Consider the following 20166-nt stretch of genomic DNA (forward strand, 5'->3'; position numbering starts at 1 on the left):
CCACACCATAAATGACATCAGGACAATCATGGGAAAAACAGAACCAGATGTTATAGAAACGTTGTTCTCCTTCCATAACACAAGGACTCTGTTTTTGTTGACACCCCCAGTTCTTGTCTAATATTTATTTGCTCCCTAAGTCCCATTGAGATCAGTAGGGCTTGCTTCCTTGGAAGTATGCTGAAGATTGCTTCTTTGTAGCATAATTGTAAGCATATATATTCAGAAGTAAGCCCTACTGAGTTTAATGGGGCTTATCCTTATGTAAGTGGGTATAGGTTTGCAGCAGGGCTGTAAAGCATGCCAGGTCACATAGCTATAGTTATGAGCTAAATAATTAATTGGATGTAATGCATAAGAAATGTTAGAGTTAGTAATTTTTTAATTTTTCCCTTTACACTAGGGATGGTTAATTTGCAGCTCAAAGGCCAAATCCAGCAATTTTATCTAGTCTCGGAGGCCCAACCAATCTCTAATTAAGTTGTCATAAAAATATTGCCCACAGTTTCACTATAGTTTAAAGAAAATATTGAGAGATATAGAAAGTCCACACTAGAAATATTACGTCTCTCTTTGGATTTTGTACAACATATTCTTGCCTTGCCAAAACTCCATAGCCATGAAGTCCTCACTGCTAGAGGTGATGAATTTATTACAAAGCCTGGCTTCCCACAAGAGAGTGAGGTTGTACAGCAAAACATAATTATGACTTCTGAAACACTGACTAAAGTTCAGAACTGTCCATGAGCAAATACAGAAATTTGTTATCCTGTTTTGTGGATGAATCCTTAAGACATTATATAAATGTTGTTGTTCAGTTCACATTTGCTACCAGTTTATGGGCTTTCCTCTGCATCTTCCTATAAATCAGCCTTCTAGTTTAATTTTACCTCTTTAGTCCCTTCAGTACTACTCCCCTATATATATATAGGCTGCCCATTTGCTACTTGGCCAAGTTCAAGGTTCTAGTTTTGGTGTACAAACTCCTATACACCTTGGGACCAGGATACCTGAAAGACCATCTTATCCCTTATATACCCACTCGATCACTGTGTTCTGCAGGTGAGGGCCTCCTGCAGATACCATTTTATCAGGAGGTCTGTTCTGCACAACATAGGAAATGGACCTTTAGTGTGGCGGCACCTACCCTGTGGAATTCCCTCCCCTTAAATATTAGGCAGGCGCCATTTCTGCTATCTTTTTGGCGCCTATTGAAGACCTTCCTCTTTCAACAAGCCTTTTCAGTTGAGACCTTATCCCAGTCTGCTTCCGTGTTGGAATTGCTTTTTAATATGCGTTTATACCTTTTTTTAAAAAAAAAAAGTGTTTAACCTTTTTTTATGTCTTGAAAGCTTTAAAAAATGTTTTTAAAGATGTTTTGTTTTAATATATTTTAATGTGTGTTTTTATGATGTTTTAAAGCGTTTTTAATGCTTTTTTTTTTGCTGCCCTGGGCTCCTGCTGGGAGGAAGGGTGGAATATCAATCAATCAATCAGTCAATTGGCTGATTTTAAGCCCTATGGATAGCTAATGCTGAGCCGAATCTAGTAGACTATACCATAACTGACATTATTGTTTCTGCTCATTGTTAGTGTTTTTATTATTTGAGTGCTGTAGATGTTGCTGACTGATTTTATCAGATCCTGCATGCTACTTTGGGAAAATATTATAACCAACACCAATTCTATTAAATGACTTCACTGTGGTGGTGTTTTATTGTTTACTGTTTATTTAATTGAAATGATTCTATCTGCTCTCCATGCCTCGTTTGTATTGTATCTCTCCCCACTTTATTTCTGTTGTCTACTGTTGTTGTTGAAAGCTGCTGTGAGTGCCATAGCAGAAAGGCAGGGTAGAAGTTTAATAAGTAAAACAAACAGACAGCTGTTCATAATGTTATGAAGCTGCTTTCCACGCAGAGGAGGCAGATTGCATGGAGAGTTTTTGCACCAATCTTAGTTAGCAGTTGCCAGGAGTGTATTACACTGGTGCATGGAGGGGTTTTGAGAGATATTTAAAAATGCCCCTGCATGGACCTCTGAATAAGGGCTGCATTCCCTTCTGGGCAACCTTCTGGGGGGAGGGGAAAGAGGGGTGTCCTTAGAACACAAACACAGCCCCGCTGAATCAAACAATAGCCCATTTTGTAAGAACATAAGAAGAGCCTGCTGGACAGTGGCCCATCTTGTCCAGCATCCTGTTCTCACACTGGCCAACCTGATGCCTCTGTGGGAAGCCCACAAGCAGGTCCTAAGTGTAACCTCACTCTGTCCTCCTGCTGTTTCCAGCAGCTAGTATTCGGAAGCATACTGTCTCCAACCGTGCAGGCAGAGCATAGCCATCGGGGCTTGTAGCCATCGATAGCTTTGTTCTCCACGAATTTGTCTAATCCTGTTTTAAAGCCATCCAGCCGTATGCTAATCCAGTTATATGCTAATGATGGGTGGGGACAGAGGCAGAAGATGGCATAGCAATGGATTTTACCTTTGCCTGTAGAGTAGGCGAGTTTCTACACACACTTATGCATCCCTCTCTGTCTTCTATCCAGGCAAGCAGGAGTCGGGTTCATTATCAGGGCCCAAGGACACATTATAGCCAAGCAAACACACTCAAAGGGGGTGCAAAGCAGGGCTGGTGGGAGGTGGCCTGGGGAGAGGAGCGTGGCTAGGGAGAGTCCTGAGGCCAGATAGAGAGGCCTGGAGGGCCACCTTCACTCCCCAGGCTTGAGGGTTTCCACCTTGAGGTTCTGTTTTCAGTGGTCTGTGAAGGAGTTTGGAAAAGCTCTTCTGGAGTTTGGGTTAGGCACAGCGATCATGCTTGTCTTTGAACCTCTGCCACAGATCACTTTCATACCTACAACCCCCCCCCCAATACTCCCCTACCGGAAAACAATCAAATAAATTATTTAAAAGTCTGAAATGTCACCTCTCTGCTTGCTTTCCCCCCCATCTCCTAACTTCTTGTTGCTGATCAATACTGGTGAGTATTTGTATGGTGTTAAGTTTTGTGTTTAGCTGTAGATCAAATGTTTGTGGAAATGACAAGAGCAAACCTGATGGAAGCCTTGTCTCAGGTTTTCTAAAGTGACCTTTAAGATAACTTCATTTCACCTGGTATTTTTGTTAGAATTGGTTGAAAAGCCCTCTTTTTTTTGCAGCTTTCCACCTCTGTCACAACAGATAAGGTCAGCAATATCATTAGCTTGCAGAAAATAAGTGTGTGTGTTAGTGTGTACAAGCGTACACACATAAACTCCTTTTGCCAGGAAAATTATCACTTCTTTCTGAGAGGTTTTCATAGAATATGCTTTTGGTTCCAAAATTATGGACTCTTCGACTGCTTTAATTTTTTTTAAAGAATAAAAAACCTTTCATTCTGGTTTTTCAGTTCAAATGGAATCAAAATCTCCAGATCTAGGAAGAAGTCTTGAAAATTAACAGGGAAGTCTAGGCGTGACTCTTTAATTTCTGGGGATATCCGTATTGACCTGCCCATGCTCTAAAATCAGCAGATGAGCCCCTCCTGGTGGCCACTCCTCAGAAGGAGGTACATGGTGTAGGACCCTGAGAATGTTGTTATCCTCGGCATCTTTAATTGCTTTTGCTACCAGTCCAGTCCTATCCCTCCCCCACCCCTTGCAGCATCCAGCAATCCTGCTGCCTCTGAGTGTCTTCCATAATCTGTGTGGTATTACACAGATTTTCATAGGAGGAAAACGTACGAAAGATAGAGGAAACCCATAAACGTAACCAAACCAAAAAGGGTGCACATACCACAACAGAAATAATAAAGAACCAGGAGGTAGGGGAAAACTGTTAAGTTTATACTAGAGCAGCTGTGAGATTATATGAGGATAGAACATCCAACCAGAGCAACTTCTGAAGTTTTGCAGTATGTTGACAGGTTAAGTGTTTATTTCCATAAGGTATGAAAGGATACTAGTTTTCAATGAAATTGTCAGTATGGTAAAGTGGAGACTTTGAATTTGTTCCATGAATTTGTACATTAAAGCTAATTTCCAGAGTCTTTTATTTCAGATACTTTGATGCTATGCATTAATGTGTGCTATATGGTGGTTCTTCCAGTATGAAGATATTTCCAACCTGCAGGTAGCATGGCAAACTTACAAGGTTTCAGTAGGGAGTGCAATCTGGCTTGTCCTTAAAAATTATTAAGTAAAGCCAGTTTTAGATTAGGCAAAAGTGCTCATAGGTAGAGCATATGCTTTGCATACAGGTGGTCACAGTTTCAGTCCCTGGTATCTTCAGGTAGAACCAGGGAAATGGGTTTTCCAGAAATGTTTGAGTGGAAAAGTTTTCATATGCCTATCAGGCTAATTTGCATTGGATTTCTTTTTCTGATGCCCTAGAGATGAGAGTGATCTAATTTTGTATGTTTATTTTACTTGTATTTGGAAACAAAGCTAAAAACTGTGAAACTGCCATGCTTGCCTAACATATGCACTTGACGTCCATTCATTGTTACTACTGAACTTGTGAAATGTGAGATTTTCCACAGAAAAATAAAGCAGTGGAAAATTTCCCACCCCACATCACTGGGCAGGACTGGGAAAGATCACTACGTGGTATGGTGGAGAGCAGTGCCAGATTTAGACTTGGTGAGGCCCTAAGCTATATAAAGCTTGGAGGCCCTTTGTTAAAAAATTACACCATATATATATATTCAGTACACATACAATTTTAAAAGCCCCCCCAAAAAAAATTCTGAATTTTTTTGAGGCCCCTGCAGATTGTGAGGCCCTAAGCTGTGGCTTGTTTAGCTTATGCCTAAATCTGGCACTGGTGGAGAGCCACTGCCAGTTGGCCTATTATTAAGCTTGATAGAACAACAGTCTTAATTGATACAAGGCAGCTCCTGTGTTTGTTCAAGGTGGTCTTGGAAAATTACTTTCCAGTATTTTTCTTGGTATTACAACTATACATACTCATCCACCAAATGCATGAGGATGTTTCCTCTAACCCTGGTATGATTACCTTTCATGCAAACGTGGGTTATTCCTCGGATCACATGGAAGTGACAACCATGCTGTTCCTATGTTGAAAGATGTGGCCTTTGATGCTACTACTTGTGCAACTTATACTTTCAGATTGGGTTGAAAGAGATACACATTTAAAAATAAAATAAGTAAAACTCACGCTTGTAAATAAAGCCAGTCAGCTGGGGTGAGTATGAATTACACCCAGGCAACCAGACAGCAAAGCTTTTGTGCAACAGAAATAACAGGAGTTAGTTTGAGGCCTGATCAATTTACTTTATTGCTGGAAGCTATTTTGATGAAAACTTCTAATACGCTTTATAGACTGCTCATCTTAACCTTTCATTAGCAGATAAAATTGGACTAATCTGGCACACCAGTAATTCCAGCAATCATGGAGTGGCTAATAAAGGTTTTAGAGATTGCCAAAATGGTCAAATTGACAGATAAGAGTTACTGTAGAAGCCGATGTAATCTCTTGCTGAAATGAAAGAACACCATACTCACTTATTTTATAAAGGAAACACAAATTGGGCTGGATTGGATGGTATCTCTTCCCTGATCCAGGGAGGCTGGATCCATGTAAGTGCATACAAATCTAGGCAGGGATGGAACATCTGAATATAGCCTATGCAAGCAGGTGAAGACTATGCAGGTCAACATCCTGTGTGTGTGTGTGTGTGTGTGTGTGTGTGTGTGTGTGTGTGTGTGTGTGAGAGAGAGAGAGAGAGAGAGAGAGAGAGAGAGAGAGAGAGAAACCAGTAAACAGCCACGCAGTTTTGTTCCCAAGTATGTTGAATTTTATGTGCACAGGGGTTGTATTCGGATGTTCCATCCCTGCATGCACATGTGGGCATGTATATCGGGTGGATGAGCAGGGCAAGCATAAGCATCATAATGTTAATTTATATAATATATCAATATTATATATGTAATAATAGTTTATATCCCACTTAATATCATAGTTTCTAAGTGGTGTACAATAGGGATGGAGCACACTTCACAAAATCAGTTACAATTAACCATAAGATCATAAAAATATTCCCATGTGGTGGGCAGGATTGTGGGAGAGATGTCATGTAATCCAATTTGTGATTACATAAAGAGAGGAGTCTCTCTTTGTAATATTAATCTTGTTTTAATTTTTTTAAAAAGGGAATTGGATCTATTCCACATTCCCCATCTATTGTAGGCATGTGTTGACTAATAATAGTTTTAACCAGCTACTAACTTGTGTGGATTTATTTACAAGAGAGGAATAAAATAAAGGTGCAAGTAGATAGAACTTGTGATATGAAGAGCTTTAGGCTTCCTTCCAACCAGAAAATGGCTAGACAAGCTCCATTGATTCTGTACTACCTGAGGATGGATATATATATATAGAGAGAGAGAGAGAGTTCTTCAGATGTTGCATAATCTCTCCCCCCGCCAATTCATTATTTCTTTGATGGTCTTGCCAAGGATAACTAGCAATTAATCAAGAAGGTCTATTAGTTTCAAAAACAAGGGGGCCCTATGATAAAAATCATGAAAGATCACAGGTAAGCCTCCGTGACAGTGATTAACCAGTGGGAAACCTAGCGAACTGAATGAAACTGAAGAGCACCTTGAAATGCTGGGTAAGCCGATCCTATAACTGGGCAGGGATAGCCAACCTCATACCCTCCAGATGTTGCTAGACTACAGCTTCCATAATGCTTGACCATTGGCTAAGGCTGGCTGGGGCTGATGGGTGTTGGAGCCCCACTACAATGTTGGTTATCCCCGATGTTCAGGGTGTAAAGCAGCTGGCTACATTCTGGAAACATGATGGGATATGTGGATGTCTGTGAGAGGTTGCAGGGAATGTAGAGGTGTGTGAGGTGAGGCTGGATTTTTTTTCCTGATTCTTATTTTCAGGTTTTCTCATGAGAAAGGGAGGGATAAAGATGGAGAGTAGGGATAGAGAACTGGCAGCCCAGGGGCTTAACCCCAGGACTTAGCATGGCTCTCAAGGGCTCTCCTGGTTGTAGCCAAACATTTTGTGTGAGGAAGCATAAGGAGGTAGGAAATAATGTCAAAACATCCCAAACTTATTTTATTTATTTGTTTATTTATTATTTGATTTATATCCCACCCTTCTTCCCAGCAGGAGCACAGAGCGGCAAACGGAAGCACTAAAAACACTTTATAACATCATAAAAAAAGACTTTTAAATACACTAAGACAAACATCTTTAAAAACATTTTTTTAAAAAAGCTTTCAAGACATCGTAAAAAAAGGTTAAAAACATTGTTTTTTAAAAACGTGTTTTTTTAAAAAGAGGTTTAAACTTAAATGCAGGTAGCTTAATAAGCAGATAGGAAGGTGCCTTATACTGAATCAGACCATTACTTTGTACTGTCTACACAGACTAGATGTGAGATTTCAGCATTAATATGTTGAATGTTTAAAAATGGGCATTACATATTAATAAGGGAGAGCCAGTGTGGTGTAGTGGTTAAGGTGTTGGACTTGAGAGACCAGGGTTCGAATCCCCACATAGCCATGAAGCTCACTGGGTGACCTTGGGCCAGTCACTGCCTCTCAGCCTCATGAAAACCCTATTCATTGGGTCACCATAAGTCAGAATCGACTTGAAGGCAGTACATTTACATGTTTTAAATATTAATAGAATAATTTTTTAGAAAATGCCTAGTGCTTGCCAGTTATCTGAGTGCCTTTGCATTCATTGGCCAGAATGTTAGAAGGCATGAAGCATCCTAAACAGGGCAAATACACCTCCCTGGTTATTCGTACATATCCACAGGGCTAAAGATTTAATTTTTAAATGATACTGAAAATTCACAGAGGGGCCTGGAAAATTTGGACAGGACTAGGGATGTGCTAGAATTCCATCCAATTAAGATTTGGTACTGAATTTTCTATTAATCTGCTTATTTTCAGTCGCTGAGGATCAGATTTTAATGCAGCAAATTTCCATGACTATTTTGAAAACAGACTTTTTGAAAAAAATCTCTAAAATATTGATTTTAACAATTATAGTTTATCAATATTTCCTTTAGAATATCTATGTTCAAAATATCTATATTCCTTAAAATATTAATATAGATATTTTTTCTGAGCAAAAAAAAATTCACAGATTGGTAAAAGCAGCAGCTAGCAGATAAAGAATGAACTCAAATCAATGCCAGCCTGTTAGGTCGATGGAATGCTTTCAAACTGGCACTGGCCAACTATAACATAGTATCATACCACTTTAAACAGGCATGGCTTCTCCCAAAGAATCATGGGAAGTTAGTTTTTAGTTAGTTGTTAGGAGACTCCTAATCCCCTCATAGAGCTACAATTCTCAGAGTGGTTTAGCAGTCAATCCCCACGGAGCTCTCTCTCCTTCTCTTCCTTGTGGCGACAGGAAATAGGCCTGAACAGAGTCATGCTGTGGCAAATTCTGAGAAGGGCATCCACCATTCCAATGTGGTGGACATACCCTGCAAGCAGGACAGATCATTATGCTGCTGTGGCCAGGGTGGGTGTGCCATTTTCCCTCTGATGTCCTGGAGCAGAAGCCTGCAGAGGATTCGATTCTTCCCAGCTGACAGGCCTGCAGGGTTCAAGGGGAATTCCTGATCCCGTCCTTCTAACAAGTGTAAAAAGTTCAAGAAGTTTGAGGGTATGACCACTACATGTGGTGTGTTGGTGGCAGGGTTAGCGCTTATGGCCCTATGGCTCTCCTCACGTGTTCTTTCAGTGGGCCATCTGAATGGCCCTAAAGACTCAGGCAAATGAGCAGGTGAGGGAAGAGCACTGCTAAAATCCTCAGGTACTGTTCATAATAGCAAAATAGGTTTATTCACAATACGGTCCCTGTTGAAAATTAGTTACCATCAAGGTGTTTAGGGTTACTTAGGAAAGTGGCATCTCCATACAATTCATTTCTAAAATGAGAGCTGAGCACTTTAGGATTCTAAGTATGCTTAACAGAATAACTCAAATCATGGTTTGGGGGATATTGGCTGGATTGAGTTTATATGATCAGTTTGCACCCACTGCGAGATAATTGTGTTCAGTCAAGTCAAAGCTTCATGTAAGCTGAGTAAGTAGATATCATAGCAAGTTGATTATTTCTTCAGGCTTCTGTGCAAAAGAAATATGAATTCACCCACTGAGTGAGTCCAATCTGGTCCTTAGACAAAGGTGATTATTAAACCTAGGGGTCAGATTGAGACTACCAATCCAGCAGTCCTGGACTCATAGCTCTGCTCTGTTTGCCGCTCTGCTCTGTTTGCCCTATGCCACACACAGTGGGTGTGGGTATTGTGAAAATAAAGCCCAACTCAGGATGTTGCCCATTGTAGCGCCCAGAGAAGAACTTTCAGGTTTGGGACTTCCACTGTAAAAAGCACCACTATCCTATACACGTCTAGGAGCACAGGAGCTGCCTTATACCAAATCAGACTATTTGTCTGTCTAGCTCAGTATTGTCTACGCTGATGGCAGCAGCTCTCCAGGATTTCAGATGGGACATTCCCAGCCCTACCTGGAGATGCCAGGGACTGAACCTGAGATCTTCTGCATGCAAGGCAGATGCTCTACCTGTGAGCAGTGCCCTAGTTTACTCAAAAGTAAGTCCCATTAATTTCAGTGACACATCCCATGGTAAGTAGATACAGGATTGCAGCCTGATAATGCAGTCTTAACTCAGCCTGAGAAGCACTTAATGACTGCTGCATCTGCAGCCCTGCCATTTGCACCATCCAGGATGGAAGTGGAAGCACCTTGCAATTTTTGCAGCAAACAGGCTTGGATTGGGCTCTCTGCTCAAACTTGCCAGCAATAGCAAATCATTTGCTGGCCCAGCTCTGCCCTCTACCAACCCCCCAAATGCCCCATTTTGGGGGTTTACACTGGCAACTGCTGATTGTACCACTGGCAGTAGACTCCACTCACCCACAGTTTGGGCAGGTGTATTAAGGAGCTCTGTGGCATCAAAACCTGTCCACCAGTAGAGCCAGGCAGGGCTAGATGGACAGACATCTCTGCCTCATTCAGACTTCCTCTATTACAGGGTTTTGGATTGCTCTGCCTATCTTTTTTTCACTCAAGGAAGGCTTTCATAAAAAGAGGAGATTCTGTTTATTAGGATGCACTTTTTTATATAGGTATACAGAGGATACGTTTATTTCTCACAGCTTATGCTTTGCCATTTCTTTGATATAGATAGACTGGGGCCTCCTCTCAATATAACACTGGATTCGCTGAACTGCACAGCATTCATTTTACAATGGAGAATGCCACGGCATCATGCAAGTTCCATCATGGGATATACTGTGAGTACTTTTTATTTTGGCTAGAAACATATACAAAACTATTCCTATGTCCAATGTAAGTCCCAACAGCATGTTGCATCATGTCTGTGAAATACAAAATATTAAAGATGAATATTTAATCCAAAGCCAAGACATTCAACTTGCTATGGATATGCAGCCATCTCTTTCTTTTAACTGAATTGAACCCAGGAGCAAACACTTCTTCCTCTTTCTAGTAAGAGATGGCTGTGCAGAGTTCTGATTGGCTGGCCATTGTGACTATCAGGATACCAATATTATCCCACCTCCTCACACATCTGTGCAGACTGCTGATTGGCTGGCTCTCATAGGAATCATAAAGCCCCTTGTTCTCCTCACCAGAGCAATATTTCCTGTTGTTGTTTAAAAAAGAGCAGTTTGACAATGGAACCAACTATAAAGGCCGTCATCAATCCTTTGTTTCAGACTGGGTTTTCAAAAAGATGCCGAATAAATATTTAAATGAATAATGTTTAAATGAAATCTAGGCTCAAGGCATGGAGGGAGGGAGAGGGCTGAAAATCTGTGCTGGAGTCAGAGCTTGGTATGTGTGTCTAGGGTTGGGAGAGAAATTCAATTCAGTTCACAAATGTTACTGAATTCACAGTTTCTGAAACAAGATGCATGCTAAAACTCAGCCATCCTTCAAAATTTGCACTTCTCTGATTTTTGCAGTGCATTTCTGCAGCCAAGTAATGTGTACAAAAATGCATATAAATTCATGTCTTACATTAGTGAAAATCAGAGCTTGGAAAAGTTACTTTTTTGAACTACAACTCCCATCAGACCAGCCAGCATGGCCACTGGATTGGGTTGATGGGAGTTGTAGTTCAAAGAAGTAACTTTTCCAAGCTCTGGTGAAAATAATATACAAAAATGCATTATATTAGGGAATATGCTTTGCAAAAATGTGTATATTAGGAAACATTGGCTATAGTCATGCATACTAGGGGAAATTTGCACTAAAATGCTGGTGAATGTTCATGAGGTCTCGAAAGTAAGACAAATGAAACACACACACAAAATTATCCCACCCAAGAGAATTTCACCAAAAATTTACCTCCCCTTTTATAATTGTTTGAATGCAGTTTCTTTTCTTATTAATTGATGGAGAATAGTAGGAAAAATGCAGAATAAAACTTTTGCATAGCACTATAATGTTACTTGGGGTACATAATTTAAAACATTAGTTATCTTTTAATTCAAGACAGTCCTATAAGAGATTATTTGGCTGTAATTCTACTGGTGGACTGTTTGAATGTTTCTATAGCTGGTGATATGCCGTTAGTTATGCAGACCCATCTTTCTGAAGACTTAAAAAAGAGAAACATTTAGCTTTGATTAATAGAAAGGGTGAAATATACCCAGACATAGTTGCCTGGATAGATGAGCAAGAAGTTTGATGAGCAAAATACACCTTCTTCAAAAACTGCTGTGCGTTGACGGAAGAAGTGGAATCTGTGAAGTACTATTTGAACCAGGGATGGTGAACATTGAGCTCTTTAGATATTGTTTTACTCCAGATCTCATCAGCCCCAGTCAGCATGGGCAGTGATCAGGGATGATGGTAGCTGTAGTTCAACAACATCTCAAGAGCCACAGGGTCCCTATTCCTGATTTAAATGATTAAAGGAAAAGGAATCCTGCACCATGCAGAATTTAGTACTCTTAATGAAGAGCTGACTCAGTGTATACTTTAAAAATGTAGCAGCAGCAATAATACTAATAATTCCTAAGGCATTGCCCAACTAAATAAGAAATGAGACAAACCCTGCTTCCAGGTTTGCAAGAATCATATGGAAAGCACACACACGGTCATGTATGATTTTGGGTAGGGATGCTGCCTCCAGTTCTGTCTGTAGATTCTGTCACTTTAAAATCCGTAGGGCTTTAGAAGAAGCACAGCAGGTCTGGATTCCTTTGCTGCTGTATGTACAGTCAAAGTCTTTGGTGGTCCAGCTGTCCAAACTCTCCTGTGCATGCTTAAGCTGAGTTGGATTTCAAGCAGATGGAATGTAGTACAGCAGGAAGCATTCATTTGGACATTTAAGGGCAGGGGAATCCAGACCATATGTTTTGTCTTTCAAGGGATGATAGTGCGGTAGTCTAGTAAAGGATGTGAGAGCCCTGATCTTGTCTTGTTAACTGTGATTTGTTTTCCTGTTCACTTTCACATTTTACCTGTCTAGCTGTTCTTAGAGTGTCAGGCAGCCACACTCCCTGTCATTCTTTAGATAGGTTTGGTTTTCACTTTTTTTTCTAACCCTCTTTTAACTGGTACTTCCACCATATTTTGATGAAATCTGGCCAGGTATGTTGCTGTGGTGTAACCCCCAAATCCTACCAACTTGCACATCTTTAAGGTAGGGTGACCATGTACTATGCAGGACTGGACACCTGCACCTTTAACACTGGAGTAAAAGAGAGGATGTTGGGTAGTGCAGCTTTTCTCATGGCCACAGATCCACATTCATTCCCCCAAATAGCACATACATATTCACATGCATACATACAGCACACACCCATATGCATGCATGTATACCGCCCTCCCCAGAATTGCTGGAGACAGATTATCTTCCTGAAGATTCCAGCTTGGCTTAACCCTCCCTCATTGCTCCCCCCAGGAAGATTACCTGGCTACAATTAGGCTTGGGAGAAAAACCCTTTTATTGGTGAAGGCTTCTTTCAAGCCCAATTGCTCTGTGTGTGTATGTGTCAAGCTGGGTAGAGGAGAGTTAATCCTTCCCTTCCCAACCTTTCCCCCAAAATTGCCCTCCAGAATTGCAATTAGGCTTGAAAAGAGCCTTCTGTTGGCCACATTTTCAAGCCTGTTTGCACCGGGAAAGGGGCTGGGTGAGGAGGGGATGCTGCTGGATGCATGATGAGGCCCCAGGGACCACATCCAGCCCACTTGCCAGCAGTTTCCCCTGCCTCCTGTGCACTCTGTGGTCTAGTGGAAATACAGTCCTAGACATACCCGCTCCAAGGTAAATTCCATTGACTTTTATTTATTTATTTATTGCATTTATATACTGCCCCATAGCCGAAGCTCTCTGGGCGATTTACAGCAATTAAAAACATTAAAAACAAGTATACAAATTTAAACCATAAAACCCCATAAAAACTGATAAGCAAGTTAAAAACACGTTATTCAAATGCTGTTATTCAAATGCTCACTTCAGTGAGACTTACTCTGGTAAGTGGATATAGGACTGCGGCCTAAATATATTTTGCTTGGGTTGGAAGATTTGTGTCTGCATGTTATGTGCACATGAAAATATTTGCTAGAGTGTGGATCATTTTGGTTGTTTCCACTGGCGACAGCAATGTGCTTATACTTGATATGTGCTAATGTATGTGCTTTCTTATTACTTTATCTAACTTTGCCAACCTCTTTCTCAAGGTACATTACACTGAGGTCAAGGCTGATAAACTAATTAAAAAGCAGTCACATGATGTGCCTCTTAGTCTGGACATGCTCAGTATGGTGAGTATCTGATATTTAGCTTATGCAAAGATGCCATGGCATTTAGAAATGGGGAACCTGTGGCCCGCCAGATGTTGTTGGACTCCAACTCCCATCAGCCCCAACCAGTATGGACAGTGGTCAGGGCTGATAGGAGTTATAGTCCAGCAACATCTGGTCTAGAGCAACACCATTTTGTACCCATAGACCTGAGTATCATGGCTAAATTGTGGCTTTCCATTTTCTCCAGAAGGTCAGTCTATGACCTGGTTCACCTGTCACATTAAACCATAGTTAAAAACAAATTATGGTTTAAATGGAAACATGATGCACTCTGTTGAAAAGTTCTGCTCTCCTTCACAACTGCTGCTGCCACTCTTCCAGGAAACAAGCTAGTGTCTGGCTTGTCTATATCAGAACCTGAGCTCATGGTTTGTTTCTCTCCGAACAACAAGGTTTGTTCTTCGCTTACTTCTTGTGGTTTCAGGAAAAAGAAACAAAAGCCCAGTTCCGGATGTCAAGACAAGCCAGACTTTCCCAGCAGCAAGTGCCAGCATGCTGCTTGTTCACATTAAACCATACTTTAATGTGGTATGTGAACTGGGCTTATTTGTCACTCTGTTTTTTTTCTATCGCTGTGACAGTACATGCAAGGTTAGGGTTGTCAGGTGCAAAAAGACAAAAACCAAAACAAAACAGTACCTGCACCATTAATAGATGCGTAGAACAGGAAATTATAGCTTGCCTGACAAGCAGTACTTGCTGTACTTCTCTGTTGTACAGAACTCTTAAAGTGGTGTTCTGCCCTCTTTTGCATCTGACCACTCTGTTCCAGGTAGGGTTGCCATCTTTTCCTCCTTGCTGTACTCCTGTGACGTTAGTTGCTTGGGTAATAAGCAGAAATTCAGCAGCTGCAGTGTTGCCCACCATCCCTCTCTGTGCTGGGAAGAGTTACACCAGATGCATGTCTCTGTGCCATGCATCTGTTAAAAAGTCACAGCACCCTCTCAGGAAAAAAAGGTAGCATTACTAGACCTTGAAATAGCATCAGTGATGTTTTTTTTAAAAAAAGAAAAAGAAAACCAACATCTGATTTTGCTTTTATCCTCCATATTTGTTTTTCTGTTTAACAATACTCAGTTTCAGAAAATGAAATCTGGGGAACCTTGTTGTCTAAATTGAAAATACATGTGGTACCCTTGTTACATATTGACTTTGAGCATGGCATTTTAATTAAGGAGAAGTCTGCATACGTGCGGAAAAATATATGAGTAAGTGAACAGCACCATTGGTCATTCCCAGGGAATTGTGCCGTGTGGTACCAATCAGAGCTCTTCCATGCACAAAAGTCTGATTTGAAGGTGCTGAGGCCATTTTTATGCAGCAAAAATGAAACAGTAAGTGAGTGAACAAAACAGCTGTAAACTGCAATACTGCTTTCTCTGTGTGCTAATGGGACTTGATCCTTGTGGGCTGAATTTAAAAATAGCAGACACTGATGCTCTTGTTTGCTAGTGAATAATTCCTGGTTTATAAGTTTTTGATTCTTTGAAGAGAGGCCCCAAGCCTTGCATATGCATATGCCCCACAAAGGCAAGTGATGGAAATATGCCAAAGACTAGAGTCCACATGTCTTCATTTCTCCCTTTTGCCTTCTACTTTTCTTTCTGTCATGCTTGCTTTTATCTGTTTGGTTATCCTACTGTCCTCAAGGTTGCTGTTCTGAAGGAAAGGGGATTTGCTTTACTCTTGTCTGCTGCCCCCTTGTTTGTCAACTGGTCAGCTCCTGTGCATTTGTTATGCAGAAACCAGGGGCTGAAACATTCATGGCATGGAGTTAAATATTGTCACTTGATAATTTTTTTTATTCTTGGTAAATTCTTGCTAAATTCGCACCAAAATGCTAAGGAGTTTTCATGAGCACATTTTTTTAAAAAAGCATTCACAAACTGATGTGGAAATGTGGAGAACTGGACTTAATGATGAGGAAACTTGATAGAAACAAAAATTGACATATTCACCCATCCCTACTAATTGCTCCAGAGCACACTGGTGTTAAAAACACAGCTATGAGGCTGGCCCAAAACCTGGCAACTCTGCTCTGACTCCTGTTGCTGCAGCAGCAGATGTATCTTGGCCCCTTGCATCTTCCTAAAAAAGGATACTGCCTATAAGGGCCAGAAACATTCTAGTCTTGTTCTTAGGAGTCCTCCCTCAGACTTTGGGAGGCTGTCACTGCTGAGTGACAGCTCATTACAGTAGGGTGCTCCGATGCAAAAGATGGCAGTAGGATTGCCAGGTTCCTGGCCTGAGACTGATCCTGTATCTTTAGGAGAAGAGAAAGTCAGCCAAGTGCAGGTGTTCTTGCAACCCTGTAATGAGAAAAACCACAAGGTGGAATTCTCCCTTCTCCCTGCACAACTTTTAAAGATTCAGAAGACCTTTTGGAGGCTGGGCCTGGCAACCAAGAGGTCTTCTGTATCTTAAAGATGTTGTGCAGGAAGAATTCCACCTTGTGGTTTTTCTCATTACAGGGTTGCAAGAACACCTGCACTTGGCTGACTTTCTCTTCTCCTAAAGATACAGGATCAGTCTCAGGCCAGGAACCTGGCAACCCTAGATGGCAGGGCTCCATTCTCTCTACCTGCTAGTTTTCTTCAACACACAAGCAGTTTTCCTTTATAAACCCAGCCCATTTCTGAGACATAGCCAGATGTGCTTATTTCAGAGGTGTTCTACACTTGCACATGAAAGTGCATCTGCACCGAGGCATCTATTAAGACCAATGATTTAAGCACAGTCATGTGGACAGCCTGGATGCCGCTAAGCAAGCATTTTCTGCCCTGTGCCTGTAAATGTAATTGTGGGGCCTTTTCAGCAAATCTCCCTTTCTTGCAGGGCTGATGCTGCTTTTTTAATGCTACTGTAGAAGAAAATGGGAGTTATGTGCATTCTTCATCCTTTACCTCTTCAGCACAAATTCCTCCTGTCTTGTTCATAGTGCTAGACCTAGGGATATAAGAAGGTATCTATTTCCATTCTGCCCCGTATTCATCACGTGCAGTGCTGTTTCTGTTCCACTGCAGTTTGGCTTCCAGCAAAAGATGTGCTATTTGTCTCAGTGTTAGCCACGGCAAAATTCTAAGTAATTAATTCCGTCATCATGATGTTATTTTGCACCATTCATTTAAGTGCAAAGGAAATGCAATGCAAATTGGGTGGTGTGTGTGGGAGAAGTAATCTATTATGTATTGTTACATATCAGTTGCACACTGGAAACAACAAAAACTGTCAATATTGATCATGTTTGCTGGATAGATTTCCATTCTGGACATAGGACAAATAAACAAACATCGACAATTTCTGCTCCTGTTTCCGTTTTTGTCAGACTTCTCTGACATCCATAGCTAGAGCCTTTGTTGCCTGTGGCATATGCATTCATGATTCTGCCCTGTTTTGGTCTCTGATCAAACAGATTTTGCAGGTTTTTGATGCACAACAAAAACCTCCCAACCCTGTTTGATGAGACAATCATGGAGGAGTGTACATACCATGTGCAAGAATATCCTGCCATACCCCCTTTAATGCTCTAACAATGCCTGCCTTCTGTCAGCATCTTTAACCCTTTCTCACACACCCATATTGCAGACAATTTGTTCAATCCACACCTTTTATTTAATTATTCTGCTTTCTTAAGAAGTTCTTTTTCTTTTTCTTCTTCCAGGGTCAAATGGATGGACAAGCCATTTTTGTAAGTATTACATTTCTAGAAATGTTTAAAGAAAAACCAAACAGACTCATTAGCACAGAAACTTGGTACAATTCCTTTGTGCAAGACTTTGCATGGGTCATGTGTGGGGGAAGAGCTTGCAAGACAAAGCATGCTTTCTACTTTGTAATTAAAGGTGTAGGGGCCCTGTAAAGGTGCAAGAAACCTCTTTTGTGTATGGCCACCCTAGTCATGGGTGTGAGTATAGAAGGTTTGAATAGTTGCACAGTTAAGCATAATTCAGGGCCTCTAAACAGGATTGCCTGCCTCTCTGATAGCTCTTGTATTGCAAAACACTAGTGTGAGCTCAACATGCAAATATCCATTCTCAAGTTCAGGGTTGCCAGATTACAACCTCAAAACCACACCTTTTACCTTCAACAGTATAGGGCGGGTTGCCACTGCTGCAGGGTGGGCCTGTGCCTCATTAGACAAGTACATGTGTGCATGCTGGCTTCAGTTTCAATCCTTGTTCTCTTCAGGTGTTATTTTTAAAATTGAACCCCTCATATGAGGGTTGCCATTGCCATTTGAAATAGAGTCAGTCATGAGCTAGATGAACTAACAGTTTGACTTAATATAAGGCAGGTTTATATGTGCATATGTGCATTTCACCTCACTCCTTTTTGGGTCCTGTGTCACTCTTCGATCTGCTGAAGTAGGTGAGACTTCGTTCCACTGCAGACAGGGGAGGAAGGAGAGCACTAATTCAGGCTTAGGGCTTATCCACACAGGAGCATACCTTCGTACTAAAGATGCTACTGTTACTGTTGTGATCGATTTGCAAGGTCCACACTTCATTCTCAATGGTAGCTTCAAATCAGCTGTTTTCCATTCATGCTAGTAGGCGTTCCTCTGGGAAGAATTAGTGTCACTGTTTCCTTGTGGCCTCACCCTCTAATTTTACATGTTTACTCCCTCCAGTTCAAGGCTGAAGCCAGAATGCCTCAGTGTGCAATTGGCAAGAAAAAATGAAACTGACTAGACCCCCCTCCCCTTCTCCATTGTCCAAGCCTGAGTGAAAGCAGACCAAGGCGGGAGTGAGTGAGTGAAAGACAAAGTAGGCAGAGGCTGCGGCAGTTTTTGTGGGCAGCAGAGAGGAAGGGAGCAAGCGATGGGGCATAAGAGAGCTGCTAAGGAAAACAGTCTCCATTGATGCCAGTGGGAACTTTCGCCCCCTGAGCCTTTTAGCCATGTAGTCTGTGTGCAGAGTTTTGTTCAGACTGTGGCTGGAGAGGGAAGGGATCAATCTCCCCCTCCTCTCCTCTGAGGATTGGGGACCCCCCCATGCCACTCATTAAAGAAAGAACAATTGAAAACGTAGTTGCACACTGCATGTGTATGTGAAACCACTTAAACACCCAAGACCTCTGTTTAGATGCTGAGTTATTACTTTTAGGCATGTATGAGTTTGGTCTGTCAAAGTGCCATGGGCTTTTAGGATATCTGCTTTCCCCAAGCCCTTGGAGTGGGGGAGGTTATAAATCAAATAAAGAAAGGAATAAGGGAATACAAACCATTTCTGGGGGTAGTAGCTAATCCTCCCTTATCTTTTCTAAACCCAGGCATAGCATGTATGCCTAGTTTTCTCCAGCTCTGGTAAATGACAAGCAGGCAAGATAGAAAGTTTGTTATTTTTCCTTCTTCCCCGCAAAAGAGATGGATGATTTTTTTTCCCAGTTAGCGATGCTCCAGTAGCTAGCAGATGTGCCTGAGAGCTTGGACTCTGGAGTCCAGATCCTGGCTTTAGTGTAGAAACCACTTTTCTTTTCATCCCCCCACCCCTCCTTGTTTTGGGAGTGTAAATGAAGAAGCCATGGCAAGGTCTCCATGTGCACACTCCTGACAAATGCAAAGAGAGGGAGTTAACAGAACTAAAAAGAAATCACAGTGAGATTTGGCAGACAAATCATTAGCTTTCTGCTCCTGGAAATATAATTTCAAGCTGTTCTGAAGTTTTCTGTAATTTTCCATTGACTGTGAGTAAGTTTTTAAGTATCTGGAAACGAAGGGTGGGGTTGGGGGAGAACACTGAAAATGTTTGTAGAAATGACTCTGACATGTCATAACTGAATTTTCCATGTGCTCCTATTTCAACTTGCTTCAGCCATTCAGCAAAATCAAAAGCATAAAAATGGTGGAAACAAAGATTAGTGTAGCAACACCAACAGACACTCCCCAGCATCCTTGGACACTCCACTGCCACTCACCAATGACACTACATTGGCCATGCCTGGGAAGCATCAATCAGCACATTGCACCAACTGTGGGCATCATCATGTTGTCAACTTACCCTGTCCAAAAGCAAAAGGCAATGTACAAGCAGGCTGCTTGCAAGAGATGGCTTAGTGAGCAGAAGGGCAATAACTAACCTATTATTATTATTACTCTTTATTTTTACCCTGCCCTTTTTCCAAAACTGGAACTCGGGGCAGCTTACAAATAAAAACCACACATAGGTAAAAAACATACAAAAATATACAATTAAAATAGAATTAAACTATTCGTAACATTAAAACCATGAAACATACACTTAAAATACTAAGACAATTTAAAACATTAAGAATAGGACCATAGAACAATACAACAGACCTTATGAGGACCTAT

The 20166-nt window shown here is 41.3% G+C and overlaps 1 protein-coding gene across 4 annotated transcripts in view; it reads left to right on the forward strand.

Annotated features, from left to right (window-relative positions):
• The window catches only part of EGFLAM (EGF like, fibronectin type III and laminin G domains), a 169024-nt gene that overhangs the window by 42424 nt on the left and 106434 nt on the right, over nucleotides 1–20166 (forward strand). For all 4 annotated transcript variants that reach the window (XM_061616668.1, XM_061616689.1, XM_061616659.1 and 1 more), the window contains exons 2-4: nucleotides 10197–10306; nucleotides 13728–13811; nucleotides 17515–17541. In XM_061616668.1, coding sequence (XP_061472652.1) covers nucleotides 10197–10306; nucleotides 13728–13811; nucleotides 17515–17541 — 221 coding nt within the window. The remainder of the gene's footprint in view (nucleotides 1–10196; nucleotides 10307–13727; nucleotides 13812–17514; nucleotides 17542–20166) is intronic.

Source organism: Rhineura floridana, chromosome 1, assembly GCF_030035675.1.
Source record: "Rhineura floridana isolate rRhiFlo1 chromosome 1, rRhiFlo1.hap2, whole genome shotgun sequence".
Lineage (NCBI taxonomy): Eukaryota > Metazoa > Chordata > Lepidosauria > Squamata > Rhineuridae > Rhineura > Rhineura floridana.